General features: G+C 39.5%; 1 protein-coding gene across 10 annotated transcripts in view; it reads left to right on the forward strand.

Moving 5' to 3' along the window:
* Window positions 1-19,048, forward strand: part of FRRS1 (ferric chelate reductase 1) — a 114,507-nt gene that overhangs the window by 84,737 nt on the left and 10,722 nt on the right. For 7 of the 10 annotated variants that reach the window (XM_021088478.1, XM_021088483.1, XM_021088480.1 and 4 more), the window contains 8 exons: window positions 1,480-1,593; window positions 4,177-4,289; window positions 6,386-6,472; window positions 9,667-9,764; window positions 10,003-10,061; window positions 11,090-11,233; window positions 12,753-12,814; window positions 12,910-16,277. In XM_021088478.1, the coding sequence (XP_020944137.1) occupies window positions 1,480-1,593; window positions 4,177-4,289; window positions 6,386-6,472; window positions 9,667-9,764; window positions 10,003-10,061; window positions 11,090-11,233; window positions 12,753-12,814; window positions 12,910-13,002 (770 nt within the window). In that variant the 3' untranslated portion in view covers window positions 13,003-16,277. Of the gene's footprint in view, window positions 1-1,479; window positions 1,594-4,176; window positions 4,290-6,385; window positions 6,473-9,666; window positions 9,765-10,002; window positions 10,062-11,089; window positions 11,234-12,752; window positions 12,815-12,909; window positions 16,917-19,048 lie in introns of those variants that run through there. The other 3 variants (XR_002343004.1, XM_021088475.1, NM_001128486.1) reach the window with 3 other exon arrangements.

Genomic DNA, 19,048 nt, shown 5'->3' on the forward strand with positions numbered 1-19,048 from the left:
TCCCTGACCCACTGAGCAAGGCCAGGGATTGAAGCTGCATCCTCATGGTTCCTAGTCGGATTCATTAACCACTGAGCCACGACGGGAACTCCCAAGGAAATTCTTTTTTTTTTTTTTTTTTTTTTTTTGTCTTTTTGCCTTTTCTAGGGCTGCTCCCGCAGCATATGGAGGTTCCCAGGCTAGGGGTCTAATTGGAGCTGTTGTGCCAGAGCCACAACAATGCCAGATCCAAGCCGTGTCTTTGACCTACGTCACAGCTCAAGGCAACACCAGATCCTTAACCCACTGAGCAAGGCCAGGGATCGAACCCGCAACCTCATGGTTCCTAGTTGGATTCATTAACCACTGAGCCATGACAGGAACTCCCCAAGGAAATGTTTTTAGGATGATAAAAACTTCTTTTGAATAGTACTTTGATTGCATCGCATGTATTTTGATGTAAAGCACCTTCATTGTTATTCATTTTGAGGGGACTTGTAATTTTAATTTTGATTTTTTTTTTTTTGGCTTTTTTTAGGGCCGCACTGGCAGCATATGGAAGTTCCCAGGCTAGGGGCCTCATTGGAGCTACAGCTTCTGGCCTACACCACAGCCACAGCAATGCCAGATCAGAGCTGTGTCTGCGATCTACACCGCAGCTCACGGCAATGGCAGATGCTTACCCCACTGAGTGAGGCCAGGAATCAAACCTGAAACCTCATGGTTCCTAGTCGGATTTGTTTCTGATGCGCCACAATGGGAACTCCCTAATTTTGATTTTCTATGTAAGTCAAGAGTTGTTTCAATAGAGTGGTTTTATAAATATCTAGCTGGACCATTTTTTCCTAACTTTTTTTTGTTAATCGTTTGTTTCATTTTAGATAGTATAACCTGTGTCTTGTATAAATACTTATTTTTGGAAATTATTAAGATGAAGTATGTACTCTAATATTTATTTGTTTGAGACAAAGATTCATATATATTTCATATCAAATTTCTTAATTACTTTAAATCCTTTGGATACTTGCATATATTCTAAAAATAATGGATAGTCCATAATTTATTTACTCATTTTCCTAATGATGAACATTTAGCTTATTTAAATTTTTTTTGGCCATCTGAAAAAACGTTTCTGTGAACATTCATGTACATATATCTTTAATAGGTACATATTTCTGTAGGATATATTCCCAGAATGAACACATACCCCCATACATACCCACATACACAAACTATTTGAAATAATTCTGTGTACTCATAGATATAATTTTATATGTAAAAATGTTACCCCATGTGTTATAGTATATAATATTAATATACGGATACATATGTATTAATATATACTATAATCAATGTACAATATTTTATGTTTGTCATTGCTGTTGAAATTTATTTGTGTTTTATTACCTTAAGAGATTTTGTTGCTATGCCATGCCATTGTCTCTTCATTCCTTCTCTCCTGAGGAATTAATTTATCTTCATTTGAAAAAAAAATTTCAGGTCGAATTCATAAGCATTCTAAACAACCTTTGATTACATATGGAAAATACAATGTGACAGGCTCTCCCAAGAACATAGGAGGATCTCATTCTTTACTCATACTGAAGGTTCATGGTAAGTTATATGTGTAGTAGTATTACTACTTTGTGGAATAAATTTAGTGCTGGCTAGATTGAGAATGGTACTGGGCGTAATTTAGCAAATGTTCATAAATCTTATGAACATATGTTTACACATGAACATTTGCAGGTAGCATTTTCTATCTTAATGTATGCTTATTTTTAGTAAGAATGGAGAGTAGGGATGAATCAGTAGTTTTAACCCTGACTGCAATGTTAAAATCACCCGTGGAGCTTTTAAAACATCCATAATTTTAAAAAAGTGCACTAATTGTTTCTTTTTTTAAATTGAAATATAGTTGTTTTCACTGTTTCAGGTGTACAGCAAAGTGAGTCAGTTATATATAAAACTATTTTTTTAGATTCTTTTCCATTATAGGCTATTACAAAATACTTAATCTAGTTCCCTGTGCTATAGTATATCCTTGTTGTATATCTCTTTTATATATAGCACTATGTATCTTCTAATCCCAAACTCTTAATTTATTCCCCACCTTCCCTGAATTTTGTTAACCATGAGTTTATTTTCTATGTCTGTGAGTCTATTTCTGTTTTGCAAATAAGTTCATTTATATTATTATTATTTTTTAGATTCCACATAAAAGTGATATTATGTGATATTTGACTTTGTCTGACTTATTTCACCCAGTATAATAATCTCTAGGTTCATGTGTGTTGATGCAAATGGCATTTCATTCTTTTTTATGGCTGAGTAGTATTCCGCTGTGTAGATACAGAACATCTTCTTTATTCATTCATCTGTCTGTGGACATTTACGTTGCTTCCATGCCTTGGCTACCGTAAATAGTGCTGCTGTGAACATTGTGATGCATGTATCTTTTTGACTGAGAGTTTTATCTGCATATATGCCCTGGAGCGGGATTGCAGGATCATATGGTAACTCCATTTTTAGTTTAAGGAACCTCCATACTGTTCTCCATAGTGGCTGCACCAATTTACATTCCCATCAACAGTGTAGGAGGGTTGTTCTAGTTGTTTCTAACTGTGGCCAGGATTGAGTATCATTGAGTTAATTATTTTAACTTTTATGACTTTAATTATGACATTTATTAAAATAAATGCCAATAAAAGAGTGGTTTATGATCGTGATTGTTTAATTATAATGATAGTCTTTATTCAAAGATAATTTTTTTTGTTAAAGAACTGATCAATGTACAAATATTTGAGGTATACAGAATTCTCAGTGCTATATTTAGGTATCATATACTTAAGATGATGAGGTGAACCAAGTTGGAAGATCAGTAGCCTAGAAATGAGGTTCTAATGTGCTCTAGTTCTATAGGTAAAAGTTGATTCCATTAAAAGTAGTTCAGCTTATTGTTGAAAAAATGGGATTGAAAGGTAGGGAATAGTGTAAGTGTATACAATACCACACTATTGTAATATGTTGGTATTTGGGGAGTTCCTCTTGTGGTGCAGTGGAAACAAATCTAGTGAGTATCCATGAAGATATAGGTTCAATCCCTGGCCTTGCTCAGTGGGTCAGGGATCTGGCATTGCCACAAGCTGTGGTGGAGATCGCAGATGCAGCCCAGATCCCGGGTTCCTGTGGCTGTGGTGTAGGCCAGCAGCTGTCAGCTGTAGCTCCGATTCGACCCCAAGCCTGGGAACTTCCATATACTGCAGTTGTGGCCTTAAAAAGAAAAAAAAAGGTATTGGTTAGGGGAAATTTTTTTTTTTTTTTTTGTCTTTTTAGGGCCACACTCCTGCTATGTGGAAGGTCCCAAGTTAGGGGTCAAATCAGAGCTCTAGCTGCTGGCCTACACCGTAGCCACAGCCACGCGGGATCCGAGCCTCGTCTGCGATCTACACCACAGCTCATGGCAACGCCGGATCCTTAACCCACTGAGCGAGGCCAGGAATCAAACTGGCATCCTTGTGGATGTTAGTTGGCTTCTTTAACCACTGAGCCACAATGGGAACCTCCGGAACTGTTCTTAATTGGTATATTTCTTTTATATTCTCCAGCGTTGTCTATTCTAGAAGAGTTTTAATAAATGTCATCACAGTTAAGCTTGAAAATATCTATGTTGTTGTTATTTTGCTTTTACTAGTAGCTCTAGTTTGACAGTAACTGGATTCAGAAATAATGTGCCTAACGGTTTTTTGTCATTTTTTGGAGTGAGACGTGAGAAGATTCTGAGGTAACTGCAGACAGGCTGCATTAGTATCATGATTAGACAGTTAAGTGAAACAGACTGGGTTCAAATTCTGACTTTGTGACCTTGACCAAGTTACTTAACTTTCCTATGCTTTCCTTCCTCATCCAGCAAAACTGGAATAATAATTGTAACTACTTTATAGGATTGTTGTAAAGAATGATCCCATTAATGCATGTAAAGCACTTGGAGACAGTGCCCGGCATGAAATAAGAGCTTTGGAACTGTTAGCGATTCAAGTAGCAGTGGTGGTGGTTAAAGCATTGATATTTAGCTTATGCCTGTGTCAGCTGAATGTATTTTGTTAGCTATTTACATTTTCTGAGCATTTGGCTTGGTCATTTAAGAAACAGCTTAATTTGATTGTGTTGTCAACCATTGCCTTTCCCCACCTGTAGGTGCCTTAATGTTTGTGGCATGGATGACTACCGTTAGCATTGGTGTACTGATCGCCCGGTTCTTCAAACCTGTTTGGCCAAAGCCTTTATTTGGTGATGCAGCATGGTTTCAGGTAGGTGGAGAAAAAGTTTAATGCAATTTCAATATTGTTTGAACATGGCAATGTGACAGATATGAAAATGTGCATTTTTTTGTGATCATAGTTATAATTTTGAAATTCTTTCTTTCTTTCTTTTTTTTTTTGCTTTTTAGGGCCGCACCCCTGGTATATGTAGGTTCCCAGGCTAGGGGTTTAATTGGAGCTACAGCTGCCGGCCTACACCACAGCCACAGCAATGCCAGATCCGACCCGCCTCTGCGCCCTACACCACAGCTCACGGCAATGCCAGATCCTTAACCCACTGATCGAGGCCAGGGATCGAATGCACAACCTCATGGTTCCTAGTCGGATTCGTTTCCACTGTACCACGACGGGAACTCTTGTAATTTCTTCTTTTTGCCCTTTGGTTTCCTAACCAACTGAGAATAGATATAAGATGCTTGATGGAGCTCAAAATGAAGACAGCTTTATGCAGGGTCAGGCTGGATTGGAGAATGTATCACGGCCATGTGCATTCCTTTGTAACATGGACTCTGGGCCCCAAGGGATCTTGAGTTCCATGTCTAGTTTCAGAGGAAGAGAGCAGAAGAGCATGTGCCCACTGCACTGAGCACAGGTGGATCAGGGAAGGCTGTAGCGCTGAAGAAAGACACGGTGGGTGCTTACTACATTGCAGAGCTGCAGTGCGTCCTCTGGTTAGGGGCCAGTAAGTGTCGGACCATTCCTAGCTCACCCGTCAGCATCACGTATCTCCCCTGTGGGTGGGAAGAAAAACTGAACATGTCCCTTTTCATGTTCTTCCTTCCCATGGAATGAGGAGGCAGTTTTTTAAAAAAATAGAAACATTAGCAAGAGTCAATAAATACTCCTCAAGACAAAGCAAAACAAACCTTTCATTTGTCATGGGGTATAGCTTTTTGCACACATAGTGGAAGATCAATGAGTATGTGCCGAGACAGAATGTACATGTCTGTTTGTAGGAAAAAAATACTCCTCATTGGAACAGTTTTGACTTTATCAGAAGGTGTTCTTGAGACTTCATATACGTTTATAGCTTTTAAGATTTACCTTCTCTAACATCATGTCTCACCATTGGCTGGCAGCGTCAATCTTTTTATTTATTCTTTATCATGATGCATGTCTTGCTCCTTCCTGTCTGTCTGCCTCTGATTGCTTTCTCTCATCTTCTCAGGTGGATATTCCCAGCTGGAAAATTCTTTTTGTCTCCTCTTTACTAACTCAAATTCTCCACTGTCTTTTTTTTTTTTTTTTTTTTTTTTTTTGTCTTTTTGCCTTTTCTAGGGCCGCTCCTGCGGCATATGGAGGTTCCCAGGCTAGGGGTCTAATCGGAGCTGTAGCCGCCGGCCTACCCCAGAGCCACAGCAACACGGGATCCGAGCCGCATCTGCAACCTACACCGCAGCTCACGGCAACTCTGGATCCTTAACCCACTGAGCAGGGCCAGGGATCGAACCCGCAACCTCATGGTTCCTAGTCGGATTCGTTAACCACTGCGCCACAATGGGAACTCCTCCACTGTCTCTAAAACTATGATGTCTATATTTATGGATGACTCTATGTCGTACTTTCTCTGGGACGGTTTTGGTTTGCACTGGTTATCTTGGCATAATCAATGAGCAGGGCCCATTTTCACGCTCAGTATTCTTCTCATTTGGATAATGAATTATACATTTCAAATGTGTTTCTCTTCTCAGCTCAATTAAATTCCACACTCCTCAGAAACTAGTACCTTCTGTTTCCTTGTAGTCTTATTGTATCCAAGCACTGTGCTTGGTGGTGAAACTTAGTAAAAATATGTTTGGAAGGCAATGATGGACCCGGCAGGTAAGTATGTGTGAAATATCCGTTCCAGCTGCTCTGTGCAGCTGAGGCCTTGGCAGATGCTTTTGAATGATGAGGTTGGCAGCTTAGGCTTTTCTTTAATGTTCAGTGATATAGTCAAATTCTTTTTTTAACTGACCCCACATTGTAGTAGGTTGTCAGATGCGTGCCTTCCGTGAATCTCATCCCATGATCATCCTCATGACGCCAGCTCCTTTCTCCCACACAGCCGACTCTCTCCTCATTTTGTCCTTTCACCCTTGCAGGTGCATCGAGGGCTCATGCTCACTACTTCTGCCTTCACCTTCATTGCTTTTCTTCTGCCTTTTATTTACAGAAGAGGCTGGAATTGGGTAAGTAGTTCTTAAACGGAATGCTTCCATTCTATTTATATGTTTTAAATTCATTTTGGTGTCAAGGGAGATTGCTGTTTTATTCTCAAATGATGGATAAAAAGATATTTCTGCACATATCCTTTCCTTTTTGATTCATTTGATAACTAATTCACATGGTTGGGGGTCAGGGATGGAGTGAGAATGTCAGTGCAGATTACTTGGTAATGAAATGTATCTTTAGGTTGCCTTAGATGTGAGGTATACACTGCATAGCTTTCATGAGTCTTCTCACTAAGGAATGGTGAAAATTGAAAGTATGATATCTAAGGAACATGAACACTGAATGTGGTTTTCTCTAACTAATGCTATGGGAGCAGCTGTGCTAAGTGCTTTATGTATGTTACCAAATTTAAACCTCAAATGAAGTAGTTATAGATAATAATCTCATCGTTGTCACAATGTCTCAAATGGGTATCTCCAGCTTAGACCTCTCCCTGGCTTGAGACTCACACATCCAGCTTTCTACTCAGGAACTCACCTGGCAGGTCTAAGACATCTCAAACTGAAGTCCTGATCTTCTCTCCCAGTCCCGCCGTCCCATAATAGTTGTTGGCAGTTCTCTTCTTAGGCCAAAGCTTGAGAATTATTCTTAACTCTGCTTGTACACCTCGCATCACACAAGTCTAATACCACACTCCTCACCGTCACTAGTGCTCCTGTGTGGGTTTGAGCCGCCATCGTCTTTTGCCTGGACTGTTGGAGTAGGCGTCTGATTGGTCTGTTTTCAACCAAGGAGCAGAGTGATTTTTTTTAAACTGATTTTTATTTTTTCCATTATAGCTGGTTTACAGTGTTCTGTCAGTTTTCTACCATACGGCAAGGCGACCCAGTCCCACATACATATATATACATTCTTGTTCTCACATTATCTCCATCATCCTCCATCATAAGTGACTCGATACAGTTCCCAGTGCTGTACAGCAGGATCTCATTGCTCAGAGCGATTTTTAAAAAATGTAAATTGGATCATGTCATTTCTATGTCCCAAACTGTTTTCTCTGATGTCTCAATTCTACTCAAAGGTCAAAGTCCTCCGTGATTGGCTGCCAGTTACTCTCTGAATTGACCTCCCCCCTCATCACGTGGCTCGTCTCATCTCACACTGGCCTGATGCTAGGCGTGCTCTGCTTTATTGTCTGCCTCCACCTCGGTCATGCTTCCTCTACCCTCACCTTCTCAAGCCTTTACTCAAAAATAACTTCTCAAAGAGCCCTGCCCTGCTCTGTTTTTTCCTAAGGCACTCTTGACCTTATTCATTTCATATAATTTACTTATGTGAGGTATTTGTTCTTTGTCTGCCTCCTCACACTAGTTTGTGAGCTCCATGAGAGCTGGGTTATTTACTGGTATGTTTGCTGGTGTATCTCTAATACCCAGAACATTCTGGTACATCAGGTACTCAGTGAATACTTATCAAGTGAATGAGTAAGGCTTGACAAGAGTGGGAGACGTACCTAAGGTCAGAGCCTGTGCTTCTGATTATACTCTTCCAGTTTCCCAGCTGGTCAGAATTTGATGTCAGGATTTAGTGCTTCAGTTTGGGCTCTTGCTACAAGGACTAAGATTGATGGATCTTGGGTCACAGACATTACTAGGAAAGCTCCTTCCTGCTTTTTTAGATGGTTTATAAATGGGTCCATCTGTTCTGCAAAGGAAATTATGAAGATTTTCTGATATGAATCAAGACATTGGAACTTTATTCTCTCCAGGTACTTGGGACAAGCATAAAACTTCCTTTGTAAACTCTGTAGCTTGCAGTCTTTGCAGTTTAGGAAGAGGATAGTAAGGTTGAGAGCACAAGTCTGCAAATCCTCATGTCATCGTTTGTTACTTGGACACATTGGGCAAGTCGCTTCACTTCTCCGTCCCTCAGTTTACTCAAATGGGAGTAGTATACTGTCTATCTCATAGGCTCGCTGAGGGTTGAGAGTTAATGAACTGAAAGCACTCAACATCATTCCCAGCAGATTCTAAACACATAAGAATTTTGTAGCTGCTGTTACGGTTTTTTTCTTTCTTTCTTTTTTTTTTTTTCTGGGGCTACACCTGCAGCATATGGAGGTTCCCAGGCTAGGGGTCGAATCAGAGCTATAGCCTTTGGCCTAGGCCAGAGCCACAGCAACGTGGGATCTGAGCCGAGTCTTAGACCTACACCACAGCTCATGGCAATGCCTGATCCTTAACCCACTGAGCGAGGCCAGGGATCGAACCCACAGCCTCATGGTTCCTAGTTGGATTCATTAACCACTGAGCTACGACAGGAACCCCCTGTTACTATTTTTTAGCAGCTAGGTTCACGTTCCAGCTCCACGGTCCAGGCTATAACTTATCCGTGTATAACTGAGTCCATAGTTTAAAAGCTTTATGGTGCTCTTCTGTCAGCTTTTAATTCCTAATTAGCAGAAGCTTCCTATCTTGGCTTAGAAACCCCTGTGTCCTTGCTCTAGATCACAGGTTTCAGAGCCTCCCCAAGCAGGGCAGTCAGTGACAACAGATTGTGCCATCCTCCATCTAAACGTGTCATGCAGTGGAACATGTTCTCAATCTCTGCGTTTTAAAGTGAAATAGTTGTGCAGCACGGTCTAAGCCAATCCTCTGCTCCCTTCAGCAGGCACACATCACTGAGGGAGGAGTGTCACTGAACCTGTTGAGATAGCAGGTTGATGATTCAACACGTTCTGAACAGAGGCGATGAGATTGTAATACAGTGACAATGCAGGTTATTCACTTAATCAACAAACATCTGTTGAGTGTTGAGCAGGTGGGGGATACGGATTCAAATAAAATCAAACACTGACTAGTCCTAGATGGGCTCGAATGGCTGTCCTGGTGCTGGTGGGCATCTAGCATCCTGATGGGAAGAGGTGGCGTTCTGTGCATTCATTCTCCCACAACCGTTTACACGCCGTGTGGCCTCGGATGCGCTACTCGATCTCTCTCAGTCTCAGTTCCACTAACTGTCATCATAGTGACCATGTGTATGAAGTATATGCCTGGTGTAGATACTCAGTGAAAGGTACCTGTTGTTATCATTATTAAATGTTTGAAGCTCTGGAAAAACCCTATAAGAATACATCTGTGTGTATTATTTTTAACTTGAGGGTTTAAATGGATGGGCATTGAGGCCATTAAAATGACATTACTGTGTTCAGCATGCAGGTTATCACCCGTTCCTTGGTTGTACCGTGATGATTCTAGCAGTTCTTCAGCTTCTTTTGGCGGCCTTCAGACCACCCTCTCATGACCCAAGGTACTTGGCGTCTTCATTTATCAGTGCTCTTGTGTAGATGTCATTAGTTGGCACACAAATTCCTTTTCTGCACTTTATAAAATTCAGTGATAAATTATATTTATTTTCAAAGGTTTTAAAATGTATTTCTGATATCTGATGCCTAGCCGTTAAGGGAAATAGCATGCTTTTTATTCTCTTGGGAATTAATTGTAGTTCTATCACTTTTAAGAATACTGACTGGTTCTTTATTTGGTAGGAGGCAAATGTTTAACTGGACTCATTGGAGTGTGGGAACAGCTGCTAGAATAATAGCAGGTAAGTAATTGTGATGCCACTTATTCATATATAATTGCTAGTTTTTATATTGCAAGTTGTAATTTGGCTTAAATGATTTTTAGATGTATTAGTAGTTGGAGTAATTGGTTGTTGAGGAGAAATCAGCCTTAAACATTGAAATCCAGAAAGTAATTTCTAGAGGTGACTATTTAAGGCATTATTTCAGTTTTATGGTTTTTTTTTTTTTTCCAAATACCTTTAAAACTTTCCTTTTAAGACATTTTTTAGCATTTGCCTTTACTGACAGAATAAGCTGTGCTGATGACCAAACATTTAAGCAGCTCAAGTTGAGGGTCCGTCATGGATGGGCTGCAGTGGGCTCAAGGGGCCGCAGCTCTCTTTCTCTAGGTCCTTTCCATGGGGATGATGCCTTCCAGGGAAAGGTGTTTTTCGAAAGTCAAGTATGATTATCCAGTACATTTTGATGCTTTATACAATAAATACTAAGCTGACACCTCCTTCCCTCATATTTCTAAAGTCCATAGAAATTCATGTAAGGGGAGGTATAATCAGAAATGGTTTCCAGGAGTTCTTTCTGTGGCCCAGCAGGATCAGCAGTGTCTTAGGAGTGCTGGGATACAGGTTCAATCCCCAGCCTAGCACAGTGGGTTAAGGATCCAGCATTGCACAAATGTGGCTTGGGTCTCGACTGCAGCTGGGATTTGCTCCATGGCCCGGGAACTCCATACGCTTCAGGGCGGCCAAAAATGAAAAAAAAAAAAAAAGAAAGAAAGAAACTGTTTCCATACTTTTCTTCCTTCCTACATTGCAGACATTTCAGAAAGTGCCTCTTTTTTTTAACGAGGAATAGATCGTAATTATAATCTCCCATTGTAGCCTTTCTGGTCTTACAATAAAAAAGACTAAATTAATTCGTCTTAATTCATCTCATAAACTCTTTTTGTGTGCTTTACTTGATGTAATTTACATACATGTAAACACACATACACAGTTACCTCTTGAATTACATTTGAATGTATATATATTTTTTTCTCTTATAAATGTAGTGGCAGCAATATTCCTAGGAATGGATTTACCAGGACTGGATCTTCCTGGCCCGTGGAAAACCTATGCAATGATTGGATTTGTAGCCTGGCATGTTGGGACAGAGATTGTTCTGGAGATACATGCTTACCGACTCTCCCGAAAAGGTAACCAGCTCAAAAAGCTGTGCTATGTAGAATCACTTCTAAGCAAACTACTGGAACACAGTTAGTTTCTTGAACACTAACGTTGACTCTTACGTGGTAGCTTACTAAAAATTTCTGTTTCGATTACTCGGTCAGAGGTAAAAATTAGTGGAAGTTTTCTGCCTTTGTTTTTTTACATTTATTAGTTTTAGAATTTGTGAGTAAAATGTAAGAGAAAGATATTAGAGTTTAGGGAAGAAGGCTTCTTTCTAAGTACTTTTTACTTTACGTGCTGGTTTGACTTGGAGCCAGTACACACTGAGAGTTCTGAATGTCTGGAGCCGAGAGACCCCTGAGACAGAGGAAGAAGAGATGCCTGTGGTCAACACCGTGAAGCTGTAGACGGATCTTACCTGTTTGGCCAGCTTACTGTGTGCTGTCATGTGGGTTGCCGTGTACATTGTTTATAGCTAAATAACTAGCGAGCCAGAGAGGAAGGCTGTATTTTGCTCAAACTCCCTAGCGGCAAGGTCCATTTTGGTCCCAGTGCCAGGAAAAGTAAAATACCTGTCGTCTTTAGGAGTGGAGAGATTAGTAGTAGAGAACCGGTGGCATCTTAGCTTGGTTTCTGGGCTAAATGTCCTTGGTGTCCTGTCTAGTTTTCAGCTCCCCACATGATAAGTAAAGTTGGCCTCCTAGAAACAAAACTTGTTGGTTGTCTAGTGTGTATGTTGTGAGTCTAGAAGCCTGGGCAGCTTTTAGGAACTGAGTAGAAATAGCTGTCCTACCATTATTTGGTTCTTGATAGGGTCACCTGCATAGGGTTTGAGTCCTTTATTTTTATGTATTTATTTATTTATTTATTTATTTTTGTCTTTTTTGTCTTTTTTGTCTTTTGTTGTTGTTGTTGTTGCTATTTCTTGGGCCGCTCCCGCGGCATATGGAGGTTCCCAGGCTAGGGGTTGAATCGGAGCTATAGCCACCGGCCTACACCAGAGCCACAGCAACGCTGGATCCGAGCTGCGTCTGTGACCTACACCACAGCTCATGGCAACGCCGGATTGTTAACACACTGAGCAAGGGCAGGGACCGAACCCGCAACCTCATGGTTCCTAGTCGGATTCGTTAACCACTGCGCCACGACGGGAACTCCGAGTCCTTTATTTTTAAATTGAAATACAGTTGATTTACAATGTTGTGCGGAGTTAGCATCTTAAAGAGACTTTTGATGACCACTAGGTTATGGGTTGCTATTTAAAATACATGTTACTTTAAGCTTGGATTGTTAGGACTTCGATGTGGGTGTTTATTGACTAGAAGAAGAGGAAATATTTTAAGTCTCTTGACAGATGCTTTAGCCAGCTTGTCCTACTGTGTGACAGACTTAAATATTCAGAAAGTTTGCAACATTTGGTAGCTTGAAATGGGAGAATGTACATCCTGGAAATCAGCAAACGCTGCAGATCAGGGATTTTTTTTTGAGAATTAGTTTACCTGCATCCCCACTGGCCTGACAAACTTATGTTGTTCTTCTTGACAGTTGAAATATTGGATGATGATAGGATTCAGATCCTCCAGTCGTGTACTGTAGCTGAAGCAGAAGTAAGACTTTTTTTTTCTTATTTATTGACACAAATCTTAATGACACTAGTTCCTTTTTTTTTCATAGCTCATTTTTTTTTTTTTTTTCCTTTCAGGGTCATGCTTTTAAAAAGATGGTGTTAGCAATTTATGTCTGTGGGAATTTGACTTTTCTCACTATGTTCTTATCTGCAATCAACCATCTATGAGCAAGTGAAGACCTTGGCTTTTGCAGACCAGGTGATAATCATCATTGATCCAAAAAACTTGTTTCCTATGCCGACTCCCTGGAGCGAATTCACGACTTCAAGTTGGGAAGACCAGGCCACGTCTATTGAGAAATTCTGAGGTCTGGTCTTTAGAGATCAACATTCAGGAGGGTCCTATGGACCATAAATTGATGTCACATCTTTATGTGTAATTCTGAGCCTTTATTAAAGGGGAGGCTTTGCTTGAGGAGAAATAACTCAAATTTTTTTTTTTTATGCTGAATATTTGAGAATATTAGCATTTAAAAAAAGAACTGTTTGGAAAAACAAAAAAGATGTCATTAGGATAAAATGGAGATTATATTAAGGCAAATATTTTGGACTATAAAGGTGCAATAGTACTTTAAAGAAAACATTTATTTTTACTACTTTATCTGAATGGCCTTTCTTAGGAATTTTTTTCCCCCTTCTTTTCTTAGGAATGTTTGACAAACATGTTTTTAAGTGCTATTTTTTTTTTTGGAAATGTCGTTTGTTCCATGTATTTTGCTACATTCCTGGTAAAGGTGGAAGTGGGGCTAACACCATTTCATTAACATTTAATATATTATTAATATTGTAATTTCTTTCTTAGTAATGAAATGCAAGTATGTATCTTCTGATTAAGAGTGTCTTTATATATTCAGCTACAGAGCTGAAATGGCATTTTATATGTTAATTGTTTTGACTATAAGATTTAAGTCCAAGCCTTTGGAGATTATAGACTTGCATTTCAAATTAATAAAATTCACTCTTACGAACATGAACGTATTTAAGAGTTATTCCCTTTCCTTTTGCTAAAAAAAAAAATGAGTGGTGCTGTTTTGTTGGAAGTTCCTGATGCTGTAATGAATTAGAATTATCAATTTTATTTTCCTTCCTATTCCAATAATTTTCTTCTATTTTTTGTCTGGGTCTCATCTTTGTTATGAGGACTTCTAGCCAGTTGGTGGCGCCATAATACTACTGCTTTGTTTCTGTTTCCTTGTGTTGTGATTCATTTTTTTAGTACTTAGATGATCTTGGGATTGCATTTCCCTTAAAATTCACCAACTCTTAGTATTTATTTGAAAAAAAAAATGCCTTTTTTTTTTTTTTTTTTTTTTTTTGCGGGGTGTCCGGGTTGTGGGTTAGAATATGAAATTTAGGGACCAATGTATTTGGTTTGTGTTCTAACCATGATTATTTGTAACAGATGTTTGATAATTTCCCTTTACATTCTCTGTAACAAATGAATATAACCACCTTAGGTAGAGGAAACAAGCAAAACTCTAAATTCTTAAACAAAAAAGTTGAGGAAGGCATTTTACTCTTTACTTTTTAGATGTTCTTTCTGATTATTTCATAGTTTCTGCCTGGTCCAAGGACCTAAATTCTACCTGGTGTAGATAATAGCCTCAGCTATGTATCTTACATTTTTCACTGGATAAAATGATATGCCTTTCTTTTTTATATAGGTGTTTATCATAAGTAGCTTAGGGTTTGAGATGGGAACTTTCTGTGTTCATAGTCTATGAGCACCAGGCTACTTGCAGTATGAACTTCCTTTCAAATGTATTTAAAAACATATTTTTTTAGTTTGGAAAATTAGACGGGCACTAAAATATTTTCTTCTAATTTTCAAGTATAAGGGGCTTAAAGGTTAATAAATTTCTCTTAATAAATTATACTCTACTGGAGTTCCCGTTGTGGCGCAGTGGTTAACGAATCCGACTAGGAACCATGAGGTTGCAGGTTCGGTCCCTGCCCTTGCTCAGTGGGTTAACAATCCGGCGTTGCCATGAGCTGTGGTGTAGGTTACAGACGCAGCTCGGATACCGCGTTGCTGTGGCTCTGGTGTAGGCCAGTGGCTACAGCTCTGATTCGACCCCTGGCCTGGGAACCTCCATATGCCGCGGGAGCGGCCCAAAGAAATAGCAAAAAGACAAAAATAAATAAATTAAATAAATAAATAAATAAATTATACTCTACTTATGACAACGAAAGACTCTTTTAAGGAGAAGATGAACCTTGGCGTATTTGGTTTTCAAATATGTGAACTTCCTGGATCTTCAGTGCTGAGGCTAACATATTTTAACTTCTCTTTCACTGATTTATCTATTGGTACTATTTTGATATATCATCTGTTAATACACAGAGTTGTCCTGATCTGTTTTTTAAAGATATCTTTTGATAAGTGGGATTGTTAAATTAAATGCCTTTATATTCTCAGCAGTGTTGCTTCAAACAGTGAGCAAAATCATGAGTTCTTGTCTTAAAGAGGGGGGTGTCTAAAATAAAAATAAATGTGTTTTTCTGAAAAAAATGAAAAATTCAACAAAATTGTAGTTGGAATGGCATTCATAACTTAGGCTGCGTTTGTTTTCATATCTGTAGAAATCAATCTTAAGGGCATAGGTAGCTTGTGGCATAAGTTATCTAACAGATGATTCAAGTTCACTTTAGTGCCTACTTGGTGATGAGATCGATTTTGGCTCTAATGTGTGCTAGGTAATATTCATCCCTTCCACATCCTGCCCTGGTCCAGGCTGCAGTGGGAAAAGACAGATGCAGCAGACGCCAACTAGGAAGCCCTGGGGGGCGTGTAGTTATTGGCTGAAGTTCTATTTATCTGTATATTCTGGTGAAGCAAGAAGAAAAAAAGAACAAAGGTCCTTGTCTGAGATATCCATTGTAGGTAGAAAAGAAAGAAAGGATTCTTCTTAGCTCTTTTCAAATCGGATTAGGTTACACACTGTCCCTGTCTGTATCCTGCTTCTTTTCTTCTTGCCCAATAGCCATCAGGCTCATCTCCGCACCCAGGTCACTCTTGGTCACTTGCCTGGAATACTCTTGCTGTTTCTCCCTTCCTTGCAAAAGCTAGTTTATTAAGATCTTGCCCCCAAACTTCCTTACTTTTGAAGCCTTCCCTGACTCTTCCTTCTGCATGGGTCTCTCCTTGTCCTGACCATCCTTATAAATGGTGGGCTGGGAGGCAGCTAATCTCGTGATTAAAAGGGACTAGGAGGAGTTCCCGTTGTGGCTCAGTGGTTAACGAATGTGACTAGGAACCATGAGGTTGCGGGTTTGGTCTCTGGCCTTGCTCAGTGGGTTAAGGATCCGGGATTGCCGTGAGCTGTGGTGTAGGTTGCAGACGTGGCTTGGATTCCTGGCTCTGGTGTAGGCCGGCGGCTACAGCTCTGATTCGACCCCTAGCCTGGGAGCCTCCATATGCCGCAGGAGCAGCCCTAGAAAAAAAAGCAAAAAGACAAAAAAAAAAAAAAAAAAAAAAGGAGTTTGGGAGTAGAGTTGAAAGAGCCAAATATGCACCTTCGATTTACAGGTGTCACATCGTAGGGCAAGTCACTCATCTTCTCTGAGCCTCAGTCTTTCTTCTGTAAGGCCCATCTCACAGGGCAGTTGTGAGGAAGGGATGAAGTGATGCCAGCAAAAGGGGCTTCGTACATGGTGGTGATGGTGTCATTGCTTTTGATTCCAGTGTTAAACTTTAGTAGTTTTTATATGTGAAGTGTGTATTTTTTTATTTGACAAAAAGTTTGATGTTCACCTTCAAAACATTATGCTAAGTGAAATAGCCAGACACAAAAGGACAGCTCTTCTATGATTTACTCACTTGGAATACCTCGACTAGTCAAATTCATACAGAGAGAAAGTCAAATGGTGCTTACCAGGGGCTGGCAGAGAGAGAGAGGATGGGAAGGTATTCTTTACAGATTTTCTGTTTGGGATGATGAAATTGTTCTGGAGATTGATAGTGGTGATGCTTACGTAACACTGTGAACGTACTTAATGAACTGAATTGTATCCTTAAAAGTAATTAAAATGGAAAATTTTGTGTTATGTATATTTTGCCACAATAAAAACAAAACAGAAAACGTTTGATGTTCATAGGAGCACTATTTCCAACAGCCAAATGATGGAAATAGCTCACATGCCCATCAACAGATGACTGAACAAGCAAGCTATGGTACATATAATGAAATATTTTTCAGCCATGAAAAGGTGTAGAGTACTGATACATGCTGTCACATGGATAAGCCTTCAAAATATTATGCGAAGTGAATCAGACACAAAAGGTCACCTACTATGATTCCTTTTATATGAAATATCCAGGATAGGCAAATATATGGAGACAGCAGAGGGGTAGTTACGGAGGCCTTGGGGGAGGGAGTGGAGGAGGGAATGGGGAATGATTGTGTAAGGGTGTAAGGTTTTGTCTTGAGGTGATGCACATGTTTTGAGATAAGTAGAGGTGGTAGTTGTACAACAGTGTGAAAAGAAATACCTCTTTAAAATGATTATTTTATGTTATGTGAATTTCACCTCAGTAAAACATATATTTATCTTATTGCTACTCTTGAATTCTACCTTTGGGTAGAAAGATCTGGGGGTTTTGCTGATCCTAAACTTGGTATCAGCTTAATTAACTTCTTATTTTGTTATCAAATAAATGAATGTAATTTTATGTTAGCCCTGGCTTTATAGTTCTGGTTTAGAGGAGAGAAAGTTCCTAAAACATATCTTGTGGGCCATACCAAAAAAAAAAAAAAGGAGTTCCCGTCGTGGCGCAGTGGTTAACGAATCCGACTAGGAACCATGAGGTTTCGGGTTCGGTCCCTGCCCTTGCTCAGTGGGTTAACGATCCGGCGTTGCCGTGAGCTGTGGTGTAGGTTGCAGACTCGGCTCGGATCCCGCGTTGCTGTGGCTCTGGTGTAGGCTGGCAGCTACAGCTCCGATTGGACACCTAGCCTGGGAACCTCCATATGCCGCGAGAGCGGCCCGAGAAATGGCAAAAAGACAAAAAGACAAAAAAAAAAAAAAAATTTGTGGGATGAATTTGGCCTCTGGGGCATAGTCTGTCAATCCTTGCTCTAAAGAAAGAACAATCAGTGAAGACAAACCTTTGAGATTTCTTAGGTGATTAGATTCAGGAGGGTAAGGATTTTAAAGCATGCATTAAAATCCTTATTCTCAATTTTATAAAAATCCTGTTCTCAATTTTATAAAAAGGGATTTTCTTGCTATAAATAAAAATGCATAGACATAGAAATGAAAGGACTTATGGAAATTGGAAAGCTGAAAAAATACAGTGTTTGAAATAGTTCACTGGAGAGAATTAACATCAGAATGAAAATGACGGAGAAAGTACCAATGAACTCGGAGATCAATAGAAATTATCTAATGTTTGAACAGAATAAAGAAAAAAATTGGAAAAGAATTGAATCTCAGGACCTGTTAAATGATGCCATCTTTAGGTATTATCTCAGAAGAAGAGGAAAATCTGAGGAAATAATGACTGGAAAATTTCCCAATTTGCTAAGAAGCCTAACTTTACTAATTCATGATGCAGGAAAACAACTCAAGCAGGAACGTGAGCAGTCAGGCTTATGCACATCATAGTCAAACTCTCCTATTCCACCATCTTAATCCCATCCAAATCATAGTCAAACTCTTGAAAGCAAAAAATTCAGAGCAAGTCTTGAATGGAGAAAGAGAAAAATTAAGCATTCCATACATAGGAATAATGATTCATTTAACACCTGACTAGGAGTCTGTGGTCAGACAGTGAAAAAACATTTGGAAGAGAACAAAAAAAGTCAACAAAAATTCTGTTTGCAGAAGAAATAGTCTTCAAAGAATGAGGAAACAAATAGCATGAAAGAGTAAGCATGAGAAGGCAAAAGTGTCTGTATTTCTACCAGATGGATTCCATTTCTAAGCAAAGAGTATTATCAGAGATAGACCCTTCTTACTTGATTAAAGCATTAATTTATCAGGAATACGTTGCAGTGATAAATAGGTATGTGCCTTATAACAAACTTCAGAACACATGAAGAAAAAGTTGAGCAGAATTAAAGAGAGGCACCCATTCATGGCAGAAATACTCAACAGAAGAGAATTCTCATCCTGGTGAAGGAATCTAGGAAAAGCCAACAGCTAATATCACACTTAACGGTAAATGAGTGAACACTTTCCCCTTAAGATCAGAAACAAGGCAAGAGTTGGA

This window comes from Sus scrofa, chromosome 4 (assembly GCF_000003025.6).
Source record: "Sus scrofa isolate TJ Tabasco breed Duroc chromosome 4, Sscrofa11.1, whole genome shotgun sequence".
In the NCBI taxonomy this organism is placed as follows: Eukaryota; Metazoa; Chordata; class Mammalia; order Artiodactyla; family Suidae; genus Sus; species Sus scrofa.